General features: G+C 42.8%; 1 protein-coding gene across 1 annotated transcript in view; it reads left to right on the forward strand.

Moving 5' to 3' along the window:
* The window catches only part of SYTL3 (synaptotagmin like 3), a 30214-nt gene extending 13969 nt beyond the window's left edge, over window positions 1-16245 (forward strand). Inside the window, exons 7-16 of the mRNA XM_066611334.1 lie at window positions 475-590; window positions 1951-2088; window positions 2446-2624; window positions 5874-5976; window positions 7627-7797; window positions 8371-8501; window positions 9212-9234; window positions 10181-10244; window positions 13820-14025; window positions 16021-16245. Of these exons, the coding sequence (XP_066467431.1) occupies window positions 475-590; window positions 1951-2088; window positions 2446-2624; window positions 5874-5976; window positions 7627-7797; window positions 8371-8501; window positions 9212-9234; window positions 10181-10244; window positions 13820-14025; window positions 16021-16151 (1262 nt within the window). The 3' untranslated portion in view covers window positions 16152-16245. The remainder of the gene's footprint in view (window positions 1-474; window positions 591-1950; window positions 2089-2445; window positions 2625-5873; window positions 5977-7626; window positions 7798-8370; window positions 8502-9211; window positions 9235-10180; window positions 10245-13819; window positions 14026-16020) is intronic.
* Window positions 16246-17634: the final 1389 nt, after the last annotated feature.

Genomic DNA, 17634 nt, shown 5'->3' on the forward strand with positions numbered 1-17634 from the left:
TGTGTGTGTCTTCCTGGCTCATGCATGCTACACATTTACAAAGATGCAACGCCTTTCCTCATTTCCTGGTGTGGCAAACTTGACTGGCAAATTTAGCTGCTCTGGCACATGTAAACTGACTCTTTATTCATTCTTTCCCTTTCAGATTAATCCTTAGATATAGAACTAGCAGAAACATATTTCAAAAGCAGCTAAGATCTGTGAAACATTTTATCAATTATCTTAATTTGTATTCTGTAACTTTTTCATTGTGGTACTTTCATATTTTTTTAGAGCAGAGATTTTCTGTGCAGTCTAGCTATATTCTAAGCTTGTGCTTAAATATCTGGATAAATTTGAGTATATTAATAGTGCCTTTTCCCCCTCAGAAGATCTATGTTATATTCATAACCTAAAACCCTGAAAGACTTAGATTGATTTGGAATATGTTTGGTAGCTTTTTCTTCTCTTACATCTCTTTGTTATTCACTGAAGACTTCTCAAAATCCCAAAATGATGTGACAGAAGACAATAGCCTTTTAACAGCAGATTATGGACAGGAGTTGGAGAGGAGGAGCCAGTCTGATACTGCCATTAATATTACATCTAAGGTATTTGGTTATACACACATTCACCACATTTTAAGGGACTGTTCAGAAAGCATATCCTGGGGGTCCAGTGCTCTGCAATATAAAAATATCAAATTCTGCAACCAGAATAAACGATGAATGAAACTACATCAACATGATGATATTATGTTCTTACTCCTCCCCCCCTGCTGTTAGTTTATATAGCTTCATATGTGGTGTGGCGTGCCTGAAAGAAGGAAAGTTGGGAGAAAGCCCCATGTGAACTTTAGTGCACCCAAGGAGCTGTTGCATCAGCCAGCTGCCCTATTTAAGTGGGTGGGAAAGTTCTATACACATTAAATGGATGTGCATGCCGACCTGAACTGTCACTGAACAGGGCAATCCTTTTGAGTGGACCAGATCCATGTATGATGTCGGGGTTCCCCTCCTCCCACAAGTCCCCAACTTACCTAGGAGGAAGGCTTCTGGGCCAGAGAATCAGGGAGGAAGCCGGTGGAACATGGGGCCACCTCCCCATAGGCTGCCTGGGCACTCCTGTAGGTGGCAAAGCGCAGCAGAGGAACACGGCGCGCTGAACCCCCTGCTTCTCCCTCTGCCTTGGAGGAGGGAGGGGGGAGACAGGACACAGGCCATTCAGCTGCTGGGCGGTCACCCCTCCCCTGCCTCGGGGGAAAAGGGGAGCACTCCCTCACCCAGCGAGCTGGGACCTGCCTTGCTAGGCAGAGCACCTGGCTGTTACGTCAGGGGCCCACAACTGGACCTCCCAATGTCATCTGCCAAGCTACAGGACCCAGGTGGGCAGAGCTAGCCCAACCCCCAAAGGCAGAGACCAGAGCAGAGGCAGCAGCCTTCCCAACCCTCTCAGGAACAACCATGGTAGCTCCAGGTGAGAGGAGGTGGGAGGGAAACAGAGAGGAAGGGGAGGAGTTGTGGTAATCCCAGGAAAGGGTAGTCCCAGAGACAGGCCCTTTTATACCCTCCCTGTGAGGGAAGGGGAGGGGCCAAAGGGGAGGGGTCTGCCCTACATAAACCTGGAGGCCAAGGATGACAAGGCAGTTGGGAGTTAGAAGAGCAGGCAGGAAGATCTGCTGCTAGCAGCCCCTGCTCCTGACTGGCAAATGCTGCCACCCCAAAGAGGGGGAACTGGGTGACACAACCCCCCTTCTTCTGGTGAACTGTTCTGAGGTCTCCACAAGGGGGTCCCCCTCGGAAAGGCTGGGTGGGCCCTCCCCTCCCCTCCCCTCCCCCCCCCCCACAGGGAGGCCTCACATATGAATTGAGCTCCAATACCTGCTACAAATTCCTGAATTAGGGCAACTGTTCTAATAAAAAAAAGCAAGGAAGCAAATGAATAGACACTCATTATTATATTTGTTTACAGGTCAAAAATACTTCAAGTCTTCACCGACTTATCAGTGGAGAACAAAATAGTATTGGAATTGCTTCCAGAAGTGATTCCAGTGAAGAGGTCATTCTGTCCAATCCCATAAGTGACACATTTTCTGCAAGCATAAGACATGTGAGTAGCTGTTGTTCAGATTGATTCTTGAAGCTTACAAGTTCACTGCCACTACTTGCAGTCAAATGCTTTGCTCTCCAAGAATATACTTGGCTTCATGTGACATTTGTTTCGTAGAGTCATCATGTGATGCCATTCATGGTGTTGCATAGTGCATAGTTTTCTTTACAACAGACCTTTCTCTAGCTACTTTCCACAGGTTGCTCTACAAGAAAGCCAGAAATATGGGAAATCTCAAGGAAGTGCAGTAATTGCTATATTCCCAACTCCTAACATAGTACCATATACAACCATTATAAAGGGTGACGCTGTCTTATGACAGTTTTGACATTGTTTTCATTTGCTCTTTTATTGCAGGGTAGTTCATGCAGCATTGACAGCACTTGCACTGAGACTGGCGACTTTGAGATAGCTGATGTTAGTGGTGAAATAGAATTGGCCATCCGATACCGCTTCAAATTTAGCACTTTAGAAGTATGCATCAATGCCTGCAAGAACTTGGCTTATGGAGAGGAAAAAAAGAAAAAATCCAACCCGTAAGTTTATTTCAGTTTACTCAAGTTCTAAGGCAGACTCTATTTATTTATTTGCAAATTTGTGCCTCGCTTTGTCTCCCTAACGGGCATTCAAAACAGTTGCATTCAAAATTCCATTAAAATCAATGATGGATTTGATTCCTTGTCCCTACCAAGATGTGTTCTCCCTTCTTGGGGGTAGGATTTAGTTTTCATCTAGAGGATTGGGCAGAGAAGCTCAGTGAATTATTTGCATCTGTGCTCCCTACTGAAGCCTGAGGGAGTTGGAAGAATCTGATCAAATAGAAAAGACAAGGGATGAGGTTCTAGAGCATATTGATGAATTAAATATTCATAAAAATGAATTAAAAATTAAGAAGTCATTGCGTCCAGGTGGCATCCACGCAAGCATTCTTAAGGAAATTATCTTCTAACAAAAATTGGTAATTTGTCCTTTAAATAAATCTTTGTTTCAGACAACAGGAAGGCAGTCAATGTAATACCAATATTTTAAAAAGTTATATGGGGGCTTTAGGAAATGATATGCTTAATTCAAATATATGCTAGTTTTCAGCTCCAGGTAAACTGGTGGAACACGTCATAAAAGATAATGTTATTCAGGATATAAAAGAATTAACATTGCTGAAAATACAAACTTGAAGAATGTGTTAGATAGTAGAAGTAGCTGAGGGAAGTAGTTTGATACAGACTGTGTTCACCCCCTTTCTACATAGAACAAAATAGGTAAGCTTTAAAAAAAAGGTGACTATTATTATTTTATTGGACTAACTTTTTGTGATGTCCAAGCAAGTTTTCAATTTATATAGAACTCTTTCTCAAGAAAAATATCAACTATTTCTCTGATATTCAGAGTCTAATGTGAGTTACAAATTAGTGCAAAGAATTTACTCACTTCCAAGTTCCAGGTAGCCACCGGTGACGTTGCGGAAATTTTATTTCCTTATGAGCATTGTTTGACCAGCAGAGGGCTGAACTCTGTTGTAATAGTTTCAGAAGAAGGTAGGATTTATAAAACTTACTTCCAATTTCCAGAGAAGAAGATTTTTAAGGGGGAGTTTAGTCTGAACAAGTATGTTTGTGAGAATAGTTTAAGATGATAAAAATGCGATCCAGTCCTATACCTATTTACCCATTGATTTCAGTGGAGCTTAGTCCTAAGTACATTTCTGTAAATATTTAGCCTGAATTGCATTGAATTAGGCTACAGACTGAGAGCCCAATCCTGTGCATGTCTACCCAGAAGTAACTCCCATTATAGTCAGTAGGGCTTACTCCCAGGAAAGTGTGGATAGGATTGGGCTGTGAGGTTGCAATCTTAACCCCTTATGTCAGTGCTTTCCAGCACTGGCATAGCAGTGCCAATGGGACATGTGCTGCATCCTGCAGTTGGGTGTCACTCACGGAGGCCTCCTCAGAGTAAGGGAACGTTTGTTCCCTTAGCTCGGAGCTGCATTGCCCTTATGTCAGTGCTGGAAAGCACTGACATAAGGGGTTAGGACTGCGCCCTTATATGCATTTACTGAGAGTCCCATTGAATTCAGTGGAACACACTTCTGAGGATAAATGCATAAGATTGCACTGTTAATCTAGTAGTGGTTGAACCTCAACAGCCATTCCAACTCTGTGACTATACAAAAGCAAGGATTTAAGCCAAGCATTTAGATTATAATGCAAAATGTTGCTAGAACAATGAATTTTGCCACTTTTGGGCACATATTCTTTGGGAATCTAGAGTTGTGTGAGTGAAACTCAGCTTGACCAGTCGAATTTTCCCATCCCTCTTCCTCCTCACTGCAGTCCCTGTGTCCTCCTCACAAGATTTTCCTGAGTTCATGCAACTTTGGTTCCAACCCTTTGAAGTGTAGTGAATGATTTTTCAAGTTCCAGCTAGGCCTCAGCGCCAGCCCAGTGCCAGAACTAGCCCAGTGCCACATACTATAAGGCTAAGAAAATAACTCCTGCACCACACAGAGTGATTTTCATGTACATACATGATCTAGGACCCAATGCTATCCAACATTCCAATACTGATGCAGTTGTGCCAATGGGGTGTGCGCTGCATCCTGTGATGGGGTGCAGTTGTGGAAGCCTCCACAAGGTAAAGGAATGTATGTTCCCCTATCTCAGGGCTGCATTGCAGCTGCATCAGCACTGAAAAGTTGAATAGGATTGAGCCCCTAAACCAGTGCTATTCAAACTGGGGCGTCATGATGCCCTAGCCTGAGGGCCCTGGTCTCTGCCCCCTTAAGGGGCGGGGGCAGCCTAGAGGCGGGGGGAAGGTAGTGGCACAATTCCCAGAATCGCACTGCTCAGGGGGCTGCAGGGGCTTGGGTGAACTTACCCAAGCCTCCTGCAGCCTCCCTGGGGAGCGGGGAGCCCGGCGCAACTTCTGGCAGGGCTCCCCGCAGCAGGGAAAGTGCATGCAGAGCGATTGTGCCCCGCCCCCGCTAAAGCAGAAGTGGAATGTGATCGCTCCCAGAGAGTTTGAGAACCACTGCCCTAAACTGTCAACACTTGATGATTGGCATGGGAAGTGATGTGTTACATCATAAAGTTCTGTCTAATGTAAGATTTGTGATGACTATTTGCACACACACTGACTTCACATTCATACATGCAGATTACCAAGAGGTGATCAACTTGCAAGCATGAAATAACCCTGAGTAGAAGTAATTGGGTAGAATTAAATGAAATAAAATTCACCAAATATGTATTTTGTATTCACAAAATACAAAGGCTGATGGAGAAGAGGTAACAATTTTCTAGTGTTCGCCAGTTTAAATATAACTATGGCTGACATAGTACTTTTGTGCTAGAGTTGTACTCTTTGGAGCACACAATCTCCAAAAGGGAAAAGCCTCGAAACATTTACAAAACAGTGCTTGCAAGATGGTGGAAGGGAGTTGTGTCACTGATCACTTTAAAGAGAGGGAGAGGTTGTGCAACATGCAACTGCATTCCACACAGCAATCATAACACCAGTAAAATATGGGGTCAGAGGGAAGTATTGCATTTTCGACCTGCCCATAACGTTTGATACCCACGGAAGAGAAATGCAACCTTGAGACAAAATGTGAGAACCTTGAGACAAAATGTGCCACACAGGATAAACTGGCAGTGCAAAGAGGTTCAGAATGTCATGAGAGAGGAAAAAAACAACAATTGTGACAGAGATGAATTAGCAGCAACATGGCTTTACTTCCTTCCTTCTAACTATTCTTAACTCTTGCCTCCATTTCTAATTGCAAGGTATGTCAAGACTCGCTTGCTGCCTGATAAATCTTTTCAGAATAAACAGAAAACCTCTGTCAGAAAGAACACTGTGGACCCAGAATTCCAGGAAACATTAAAGGTACACTGAGACAATATTTATAATCCACATTTCTGCCTCCTCTTCTTACAGAGCAAAATCTCCACGATGAGACCTAGTTCTAGGGCACTTCTGTATCACATAATTTGCAGTGGAAGAGAGAAAGAGAGCAAGAGGGCTCAGTTAATGGTTAAACTGGAGTTTTTGTTTCCAGTATGTCAAAATCAGTCTAGCCTTTAAGAATTAACAGAAGCTGTCAGAATAAAAGGTGCAGTTTTGCCCTATACAACTGCTAGGGGAAAGAAAACAGGAGTTGTCCATAATTCCTACAACTAGAATGCTGGTTGAAGTATGAAGTAGCCAAGGTTATTTAGAATGCATAAACAAACCAAAACACCCTGTCCAGAACAAGAATATGTACCCGTTGACTGTGTATCCTACAAAGGACAACTCCCACTTAGACTTGTTGCATCCTAAGCAAATGTGTTTTTATGCAAAAACTAAAGGAAGTGTCTCATGCCAAGTAATATATGAATCATGTGTTGGATTGAACAGTACTTAAGCTAGAAGGCAATAAAAGCCACTGTGTAGGCTTTCCTTTATTCCGATTAATGTCTTATTCATTCCTGGTGGAGCTGTTCACATAAAGATTTCAATGGTCACATTAAAGAGCATTAGGAGATGTCACTATTGTCAGCTGTCCTCACTTCATAGATAGGGAAGCTGTATTTGAATGGATTGCAAAACTTTCAGAACATGTTGCATATACATGAGGAGGTCTCTTATGTATATTTCATAAAGTTTGAGAGCACCCTTCAACCATGTTTTAGAAATTTAGAACATTCATCAAACTGTGTAAACCTCAAGAGGAGAGGAGTGCTCCTCTGTTGTTAATAGCTGGGAAGAAAGGGAAATGCAGCAACTTCTGCTTTTCTTGTCCTGCATAGGTGATGAATGCTCTGTTCTCCCCACTTTTTGGCCTATTTTTCATTGCCTTTAGAGCTCTCTAGCCCCAGAGACCCTATTGGATACTGTAGCTTCCCAAAGAGCCTGCCTGGCATTCTTGGTGCAGCTGCCAGATATGAATATTTCAACAAACAAAAGTAGACTGTAAACAGAACAGACCCAGAAGAGGAGCCCTCATCAACTGAGGTGGAACTCTGATCAGAAATCTGATCACAGGATAGCATTGTGAATTTTACAACAGAAATGAAAAAGGATAAAAGCTGTCTGAAAGTTCAATTCAGTAGCAGCAGGAAATTATGTTGTAAGCTAAAGGCAGCATTTTCAGCTCTCCCCCCAAAAAGTCTTGAACAAGGGAGACTGACAAATGGCCAAATGCAAGAAAGTTCTACAAGAAAGGTGCCACCACTAAAAAGGTTTCCTCTTTGGTTAGCCATGAAGCCCACCTCAGTAGGTGGGGGTACTCTGACTGGGGCCTTTGAGTACATCTCACTGGTTGGTTAGGTTCATATGGGAACTTTTCATAAACAGTTGCTTTCTTCGTTAGGAAACCAGGATATTCAATATTTGGGGATGGGTAGGAAGAAAGAATGTCGGGTTATTTTCCATCCTGTCATGTTGTTACACTGTATACAGACCTGTTTTATTTTTCCTGAAATGCGTTAATGTGCATATTTTACTTTATCTGTGTTTATTAATCTTGCACCTTTCATTTGTTTGTCTTTACAGTACAAGACTGAATACTCCCAGCTAGAAACCCAACAACTTCATGTATCTGTGTGGCACTGTGGAACTTTCAGGCGTCGAGTATTCCTTGGCGAAGTGATTATATCATTTGAATGTTGGGACTTTGAGGACAATTCAACTCAGTCATTCTGCTGGTACCAGCTCAAAGCAAAGGTGAATTAAACCTAATATTGTATCCACTATTTTAGATCTGCCAACATTTTCATTTTTAAAATGACCTGAATGTACATTTAAACCTGTATAACAGAAATTTATTTGTTATTCACCTCTTGATCTCTGTTGTTCATCTCTTGATGAACTTAATTTCAGCTAGCTGGCTGATACCTGTGTGTACAGCATAATCCTTTAATTCCTGAGATTTTTAGACAATTATTTTTTTCTATTGCAAAGAGGGTTGGACATTAAGCATTCATATCACCTCAGTAAATTTATTGCCACAAGTTATAATGATGGCCATCAGCTTAGTAGGCTTTACAAAAAAATTAGGTAAAACATGATCTACCAACAACTATTAGCCATGCCAGAACCTCTGTGTACAGAGGCAGAGTGCCTCTATCTAAATCATTTTATAGATGCTTCAGGGAAAGGTTATATCTATAACATGACAGCTAGAATGATCACAACTGCCTCAGCTGTTGTATGAATAAGTCATGAGGGGAGAGAAATGGTATAGAACGATTACATGCTGTCAACTCTTTATGTACCCCGCTCTCAACATCTGTCCAGGCTGAGAAGTCTGAAGAAGACACGATTCCACACAATGGAGAACTTCTGGTGCGTGCAAAGCTGGTCTCACCATCCTTGTGTAACAGGTTCCAGTATGAAGAGCAGATGAAAGAAAAGACAAAACCAAGTATGTCTTAACTTTGCGATTTAATACCCAAGTCCATCTGCTGAAAGCCCCTCAAAAATTACATTCACTGCTTCAGGGTTTCATTGAAGAGGGTGGTCCTCTGTGCTCGTCTTCGGTCCCTCTCTCCCTAGCCCAGTTCTAGGAGGAGGAGGCTGCACACTATACATTACATTACTGAGTATACTTTACTGAGGAGGCTGCATACTATACCATTTCAGGCTGCAGCTGGGGGTTCACATACTTGATTTCTCCTCTATGCAAGAAGATTCCTTGCATGTAGGAAACTGACATGTCAGGAGGGGGTAAGCACTCTAGTCTAACCTTCTCACTGACATTTTAACTTGCTATGTAGTTGTATTCCGAGTACAGGTCAGTTATGTTATTTGTTCACCTGCATTCTGAAGTGATACAGTCTAGACACGAGTTTATCATCTGATGTGGTGTATGCCTCATTCCCTTTTCCTTAGGTTTGCTTTTAACGTCTCCATTCCCTCTGTCCCCTAGAAACCTCATATCATATTGGGTGTCAAAGAGCCCAATCCTAAGCATGTCTACTCAGAAGTAAGTCCCATTATTGTCAATGGGGCTTACTCCCATATAAGTGTGGATAGGATTGCAGCCAAACTCATGTTTAATACAGGTGCAATCTATTTATCCACAGATTTTTAATCTTCAGATTTGTCTCAACCTGAATGGGGTGGGGGGAACTGAAAGTCATACACACCTTTGCCTCCTTTGCCCTGCACTGGCTTCTCAGTTTCCAGGAAGCCCAAAACACTGCAAAAAGGTTCTTTTTGCACTGGCACAGGCAGGGAAATAACCATGGAGCCATGGAAGAGGTTCCCCTTTCGAAGGAACAGTAACACTCTTGGAGCCCCTGAGCCAGCAAAGAGGCTGAAGAGGGGAAGGGGGAGCAGAAAACCCTGTGTAACCAGAACATGTGCAGCAAGGAGGAGCGCTTGCTCGAGCTTGATCTCTCTCACACGCACACACAGAGGCAGGTGCGGTAGCAACTGAGGGGATTGCTTTAAAAAATCCAGGGAGTGTTTGCCAAATTCCGGCCCCCCAGATGTTTTTTGTTAATCTCGATGAGTCACTGAACGGAACTAACATGGATAAATAGGCTCCACCTGTAGTAGGGGTTAAACAGCTGGTAGCGCCTTTTGGAAGGGGGGCAAGTTTCCCTCCTGCTTACCATCAACTATCAATACTGTTTCTGTTTCTTTTAATGATAAATAATCATATATGTTGTCCTAGGAGAGTTCACAGGGAATTTGTTCCCCCACACTTTTGCACTATCCCAGTTTTCTAGATTCTCTTGGCACTGGAAAAACCAGTACAGCTGTCTGATAACTCTTTCATAGCATTCTGTGTGTGGCATCTACCAGTGCTAGTGGCCTTGTACATCATGGCCAAACCCTTGGTTGATATCTTCTCCAACACAGAGCTGGCCTTAACATTAGAAAGATTAAAGTGTCACTGGTGTTCCTAGAGTGGGCAGGGTTGCAAGTTTAAAATGGTCATTTCCTTGTGACCATGGAAGGTCACCCTGCTAGCAGCACCTGGCATTTTGAAACATTGTCAACATTGTCTTCCAGTCTTATCCACATGAACTTTAAGCAGTTTTTCCTCTTACAGGGCTAGAAAAAGAAGCACATATGGTTTACCAGCTCCACCTACTAGTGCTTGGAGCTAACAACTTGCCCACGATCAGACCTAACGGCCAGCTGAACTCATTTGTTAAAAGGTATGGCTGATCATTTTTGAGTGTTAGACATATTACCTCAATGTGATCTTTAAAAAAAATGAATTAGGAGGACAATTTTGCATGCTTGGCTGGGATTGAAAAAACTGTGGGGATGGAGAGGGGAGTGTTCCATATGGACAATGGGCTTTCCATGGCATCCTCCCTTTTCCAAAAGCAGCTGCTCATGCCAAGCATAAAGCAATACCTCAAAATCAAGGTAGCATTGTCAGGGTGGCAGCTGTGCTTTCAAGGATATATCTGAGTTGCACTGGCAAGCTTTTACCTGGCTACTCTAATTATGTACAACTGGCCAAAGTGGAACGCATTCGAGTCCTGCTCATTTCCACGGGAGAGTTAAGAATGTGCCTGAATCTTTGCCATGGGGACCATAGGATTAAACATGCTAAACAGTGGCAGGATTATACCCCCTGCATTTGGAACAAGAAGTTCTCTGCTACACCATATCATACTTCTGTGAAAAGATATTACGAGGCAAAAAGATAGTGAAAATGTAATACTTTGGTTGGGCCAGTGTTGGGTAAGTAAAACTGCACATGAGATTAAAATGTCCTATATCTTATCACCAAACAGCCTTGCTAGTGAAGATGGAGGTGATAATCTAGATTGAAATCTTTGTTGCTTTAGTAGCTGCAAATAGTGCAAAATGTAGCAGCTCACTTCCTTGCTACATCTATGTTGCAAGGACTGGATTTCTTCATTGTCTTAGGCAGGCAATGGTGCTGATTTGACCAAAAAGCTCTTAAACCGATTGGATTCTGCCTATCTAAGAGACAACATCTTCCATTGTGCCTTATAAACTCCCGTAAGATTTTCCCCTTTCATTTATTTTCCAGTTGCTGAATCCACACCATAGAAGCATGTAACCACCAAGTTGCGGTGGTTGCTTCTCAGTTTCCTTCCTCATAGACTTGCTAGCAGTTCCTGAACATAACTACCTATTATGTGCAAATACTGTATGTGTGGTAGAAACCTGACACTTTTTTTAAAAAAAAGCATATAGCATGCAGGCTGAGTCCTTTCCCCACCTATCACTTCTCTTCTCAAAATCCTTCTAAAGCCATTTTTTAAAGTAAGCATCAGGGTTCCATGACACCTTATCAGCATCATTTTGCAGCAAGTGGTTGAACTTAAATGGTTGGAAGGGGTTAAGGGTGCTTCTGTTTTCTAAATTTTTATGGATTTATTTTCTGTTATTGTGGTAAAAATCCATGGTCCCCCCTACTTTTTACATAATTTTCATCTGTTTTTGGTCTTCCTATTCCAAAGGAAGGCTCCTGTATGAGTTTAGCATCCTGAAGGAGTTGCTGAATCAGTTCAAGGCAGCAGCCATTACTGCCTTGTTATTTTTTTGTCCATCTTCCCCAACTAACCAGTAAACAAAGAATTTGGCTCTGAGCCAGTTCATTGGACCACAAAATCTACCTAATCTTCAAAAGTGGGAAGGGTCCAGGGCTCAGGTGACAACACCCCCCACCACTGTCCAATTCCTAGGGAAAATGAGCACTGTGTGTGTGTGTGTGTGTGTGTGTCTTCAACCTTGGGGTTAGGATTCCATAGGGGTCACAAAGCCATTGTGGGGTCCTGGAAACTTACAGGAATGAAAAAGGTTGAAGATCACTGAACTAGAGCACTACCAGGCAGGCATCTGGTGTACCCCTTCAGGTACCAGGAGATTGTGTCCCAGTCTTGTTCAGATTCTTAGCAATTGTTCTAGAATAGCTTCCACTAGGACCAGTTTTCATGGTAACTTTTTCTGCTCTCTCTAATAAGGCTATTTGGTTACATTGAACAGTGTTGGAAGGGCATAATGGGGGTGGGGAGTGGGTAGATAGGGTCCTGGGAGAGGGGTGGGATCAACTGTGGGTCAAGTCTCATATTTTATTGATTGGGGCTGTGGCACAAAAAATGTTGAACACACTCCAAGGACTGGATGTTAAAGTTCATGTCTTTGGCTCGGTGTTGAGTGTAAGGACTAAGATCCTGGCCTAACATGAATACTTAAGAAAATACCCAGTAAGCCATATTAGTGTTTCTTTTTAATTTTATTCTTGTCTTTTAATTGATTTAATGCTATTTGCATGTTTCTGTCCAAAATGAGGTACAGTACAGAAAATGAGCCAGTGGAAGTCATTATACGTATAACATTCTTGTCAAGAAATTCAAGAAGGGTAGCTCTGCTAGTCTATTCCATGCTACTTTCACGATGAATTAATTTGTGATAGGAGTTTTGTTACTTTCAGTGGGAGCAGTGGCGTCGCTAGGGGTTTGGGGGTGCAGGCCGCCCTGGGTGATATGCCCTGGGGGGACACGCTAAAATTGCGGCATTAGGAACTACCCCATCATGCCATGCACCGTTGGATGCGGAATGTCCAGCAGAATGCAATGCAAAAAAGCAGAATTGAAATAGCTCCTTTCCTTCAAAAATTATGGCCAAAAAACTGGAAAGAAAAAATACATGGAGCCCTATGGAAAGTGAAAGTGAGCCGTATTGTGCGTTTACTTGTGAGTAGGCATACTTGCCATAGTCCATTGGAAAGGGCAGTCTGAGAGAAATCCAGCGACACTAGAATGGTCCGGATCCAATGAATGCAGCCCCCAGAAACACCCGAGAAGGAGGTCCCTCCCTCCCAGCTGCGAGTCTATTGAGCCCTATGGAAAGCAAAGCAGCTGCACGGTCCTGTTTACTCATGAGTAGGCAGGCGTGCCTTGCCTTGCCTTGTGATCAGGCCAGGCAAAGGGGAATGTGAGGACACCAGAATGACTACAGAGTACGCTCCATTGACCACTTTGGGACTTACTTCTGAGTAGACATGCATAGGCTTGGGCTCACAGGCTGCAATCCTACCCACACTTTCTTGAGAGTAAGCCCCATTGCCCACAATAGGACTTACTTCAGAGTAGATTCACTTGGTGGAACAGGACTGGCTCCCCCTTATTTAATTATTTCTTTTAATTTAATTATTTATAATTTATTTTAATTTGCTTGATGATGTCACTTCTGGCCATGACATCACTTCCAATGGGTCCTGGACAGATTGTCATTCTAAAAAGTGGGTCCCAGTGCTAAAGGTTTGAGAACTGCTGCAATAAGGTGTTAGTAAGTTGACAACAGGGTGTGTGTGTGTGTGAGACTCTACAAGTTTTCAAAATCACTAAAATCAGAATTTGGAGGAATAATACCATCATGTTATATATCAATCAATGCGTAATTAATTTCATGCAGAATGCAATGAAACAAACCACATTGAAATATCTGTGTTCTAACAAAAGGTACAGCCAAAAAACCAGTGGGAGCGGGGCGATGGTACATCACCACACCCACCACCTAGGGTGTTGCCCTCCCACTGCATGGGGTGATGCACAGGCCTCCTGCAATGGGTGATGTGAATCCTAGTGATGCCACTGAGTGGGAGACAGCCAAGCATGTCTCAGTTTTTCCACTGGAATCAAGGAGTTCCTAAGTGTTGAACCTCAAGGTGGATTGTGCCTGAATTTTTTCCTGCCCCAAAAGCTGTCTGAATGGTTGTTTTTTTTTTAACTTTCTCTTTTGGAAGCTGCCTTTGCATCAGGGGGCAACGCGATTTAAAACAAAGGACTCCTGTGCTGAAGAAACAAACCCAGCCACAATGGAAGCATTTGTTTGTCTTTAATGGGGTTACCACAACTCAGCTGCAGCAATCTTGTCTAGACTTAACCGTCTGGGATCAATCACTGTTTGGTTTGCGTGATCAGTTCTTGGGCGGAGCAAGACTTGGAACAAGTAAGTTATTGAAAAAATGAAGGTCTTAAGAAACAGGTGTACCATATTGCCCTGGTGTTGCAATTGGGGTAGTGTTGTTAGGCAATCAGATGCAAGGGATTTTTAAATATATGAACTGGGACAAACAGATTCATGTCCTACCACAAAGGCTGTGCCAGCAAAAGGTTTTGGCAACCAGATGACTACCTTAGACAGAATATACCAGGAAGGAGGAACTTGAGCTTCCACTGGCAACTGTCAGCACCTCTTTATAGAGGCCTTCCTCACACATGACCTAATTGTTCCTTGCTGAATTAACCCATTGTGTTCTCCATTATTCCCTATTTTGTCTCCCTGTATAATTTCTCATGTAACAGCTCTCCTTTTGGCAAATAACCTAAGGGAAAAAGGAACACCGCCATGTCTTTAGCAGCACTAATTGGAATTATACTCAGTTCGCTTTGTATCCTGCTAGGCTTTTCCTGTGGTGATCTATTCTTTTTCTACTGCCAAAGACCCATCTAATTAAATGTGGGACAGACCCTAGGGGTTTACTGCACAACTAATTAAATGGTCTTTAGTAATCAGTTTGCACAGAACCCACTGTTGGAGAGCAACAGGGCTTATGCAAAGAAACAGGCAGAATACAACTTAATTGGGAGATCACAACTACTGCATTCACTATAAAGATGTGCAGTGCACAAGCCTGAATCTAGTCTGTTTAAGATGAGTTCATGGACTTCCTTGGTCACTGCTCCTTAAAGTTGTGGCATGTAAAGAGGCTAGTCAGCCACTTGAGTAAATAATGGGAGCCTTGACTACCTGACACTTAACATTGTTCCATTCTTTTCATATTCTAAAATGAAGGTGTATGGTCATACTTTGATAACTTTGCATCAAAGAAGGGCAGCTTCAGACTGTATTCTTAGAATTTATGGTAGCACAGCAGAAACAAATTTCAAAGGAAATGATCAAGCCCAGACATGGGCAGCAGCTGTGCTTTCATGTGACTGGTTATGCTACCTTAAAAAGACAGTTTGAGTTGAAATTCATTGTAACACTTATATTTCACATGCAGAGATGTATAGGGGACCTAGATCTGTGGAAAAACACATGCTTCCCTTGTAGAAGGGTCAGAGTTCAGCTTCTAACATCTCCAGATAGAAAAATATTTCCATCTGGATCCCTGGAAAACCCCATCACCCAATACTGAGCTAGAAAGATCAAAAATTGAACTCTGTATGAGGCAGTTTCCTGTCTTCCCAAATATGGAGCGACCACATGGGAATAACTCAGTGCTTCAAATGAGCAGTAGATGGGAAATCAGACAGGTAGCCCAATACACCTGCACTGGGCATGGCTGGCATGGCCAATAGGCAAGGAGGCAACTGGAAGTCTACCTGGGAGAAGGGAATATTTTTCCCCTTACCCTGTGATGCTCCAGCATGTCCAATGGGGTTACTTGGTAAGGGATTAGGATACAGTGGAGGCTTCCTCCATTGATCCTGGGCCAGTCCCACCCCATTCTGCCCTCTTTTCATTCCATTACACCCCCGTTCCACCCTCCTGCCATCCTCCCCCATGCCACTTGGCAGTGTATTCACCTCTGCCAGCGCCGTTCCTTTGGATACAGTGCTGGTGGGCTGGTGCAGTCCTTCTCACCAGCACTCTTGCTCCATAGTAGTTGCAAATGTGCTTTATGGCCCATTTGTAACACTCTAGGCCAGCACAGCAGCCACTGGAGTTAAAAAGTAGTATTGTGCAATGAGTTATATTTGTGCAGCTTCCTGCCTTCTGCTTGCATGTTTGTGTTAAAGATAAGCACAGAAACTGGTAAGTCCATTTTTGCAAATATGGTAGCTATTAAAAGGGAGCACACTGTGAATAAGTACGTGCACCAAATACTGTGCTTGAATTACAATTAAATTTTGAGCTGTATACTATATGACATGAAAATTAAGCAACCTAAATGAAAGATTGGCAAGTCAAGATGAGTCACTCTCACTTTATTTGCAGAAACACCAACCAGCACTCCAGATGCAACCCCCCAAGCCAGTCTTCAATGGGAAAAGATGCTCAGCAGCCCAGACACATGGACAGACATAATGCTCATGCTGTATCCAAATGCTCAGGCATTTAAATTCTGAGTAATGGAGTTCAGAATGACGGTTTCCTGCTTTAACAGCAGATGGAAAACTATTTTTGCAACTTTGACCATTGCCTGATGAAACGAGTATTGTATGCCAAGTTATTTTAATCCTTCAAAATAGAAGTCATGAACAAAGCAAAATTGCTTTCTTGAACTTATGGGTAAGTCAGCTTCATAATAAGTCAAGCTATGGATCTACTGTTTTTATACAAACTGCAAATCTTTTACCCATCCAGCTCTCCAAGGAAATCTGTGGTCTATGTCTTAGACAGATCAGACATGAAGATCTCCAGCCACAAGCAAGGAACAATAATTCAGTGATGCAGGTCTTGAACGCAGAAGTGCCAGTACATTTGCTATTAAATTTCACTTATCCATAATGTGCATATTAAAACCATCCCTCTTTATCCATACCAGGATTTTCCATATAAGGTCTGGGAACAATGGGGAGGGGAGAGGACAAAATCCTTCAGAGGCAAGGTTTATCTCCCATTTTATTCAATAAGTAAATGGGACAAATTTGCCTTGCATACCCCATAAAGAATTCCAGATTGGATTTAACCGTATTTTTCCCCCTGGAAGAACAAAGGTCCAGAAGGGTCCCATTTCTCTAATGTGCTGCTGTGGGCTTTTGGGGGAAGTGCTCTTCAGGACCCCTGGAGAATGGAGTACATCTCCTGTGTGAGAGACACTGCCAGATGGGTGGCACATCCCCATATTTTCAAGGCACATGCATTACATGCTCCTTTTTACAGTACATCTATTTTTGTGCAGTGTTTCTACAAAATACCATGAATCCTAAGATGAAAAAACTCATTGGAAAAGTGGAAAAATAGATGAAATAGTTGCTCATAGTTTGCAGTTAAAGCTTGAGGTGCTAAACCTCATTATGTGATGCTAGAGCTTCCTGCTTCTTGTTAACATTCTGTGTCTCTCTAGCATGCAGGCTGCCTGCCTGCTTGTCACATTCCTATTCTAACCTCTGTAAAAGCAAGAAACATGCCTGCTTGCTAATGAAAAAAAGAAGGTAATGGTGCTGGGGGAGGGGTGTAGAGAACCACGGAAAACTGAAAACATAGGTACCAGATCCACAGATGCAGAGGGACACCTGTAGTTACATTTTGATCCCTTGCCTGCCTAGTCCATATTCATGGGTAAGTCAGTGGGTTGTCACATTGGATTGCTTGTGGTCATTACGTGATTTTTATATCAAATAAGTACCCCAGGGTTCTGTGCTCTCCTTGGAGGGGTGGCTGCTCCCCCCACCTGGTCTCTTTAGCCTGGGATGGTGGCAGTAGATAGAACTACTAGTTTTCCCCATTCATCATTTTCAACCAAGAGCAGGAAGCAGGTGCATGAGTGCTTCCCAGTAGCAACCACCAGCAGTCAGCCTGCCTTCTTTGACACCTCCTTTTTAAATTAAAGATGGAGGAAAAACTCAGCATGGGGAGCACACACAATTGCAAACACTCGTTGCCTTG

The sequence above is a fragment of the Tiliqua scincoides genome, chromosome 1 (assembly GCF_035046505.1).
Source record: "Tiliqua scincoides isolate rTilSci1 chromosome 1, rTilSci1.hap2, whole genome shotgun sequence".
In the NCBI taxonomy this organism is placed as follows: Eukaryota; Metazoa; Chordata; class Lepidosauria; order Squamata; family Scincidae; genus Tiliqua; species Tiliqua scincoides.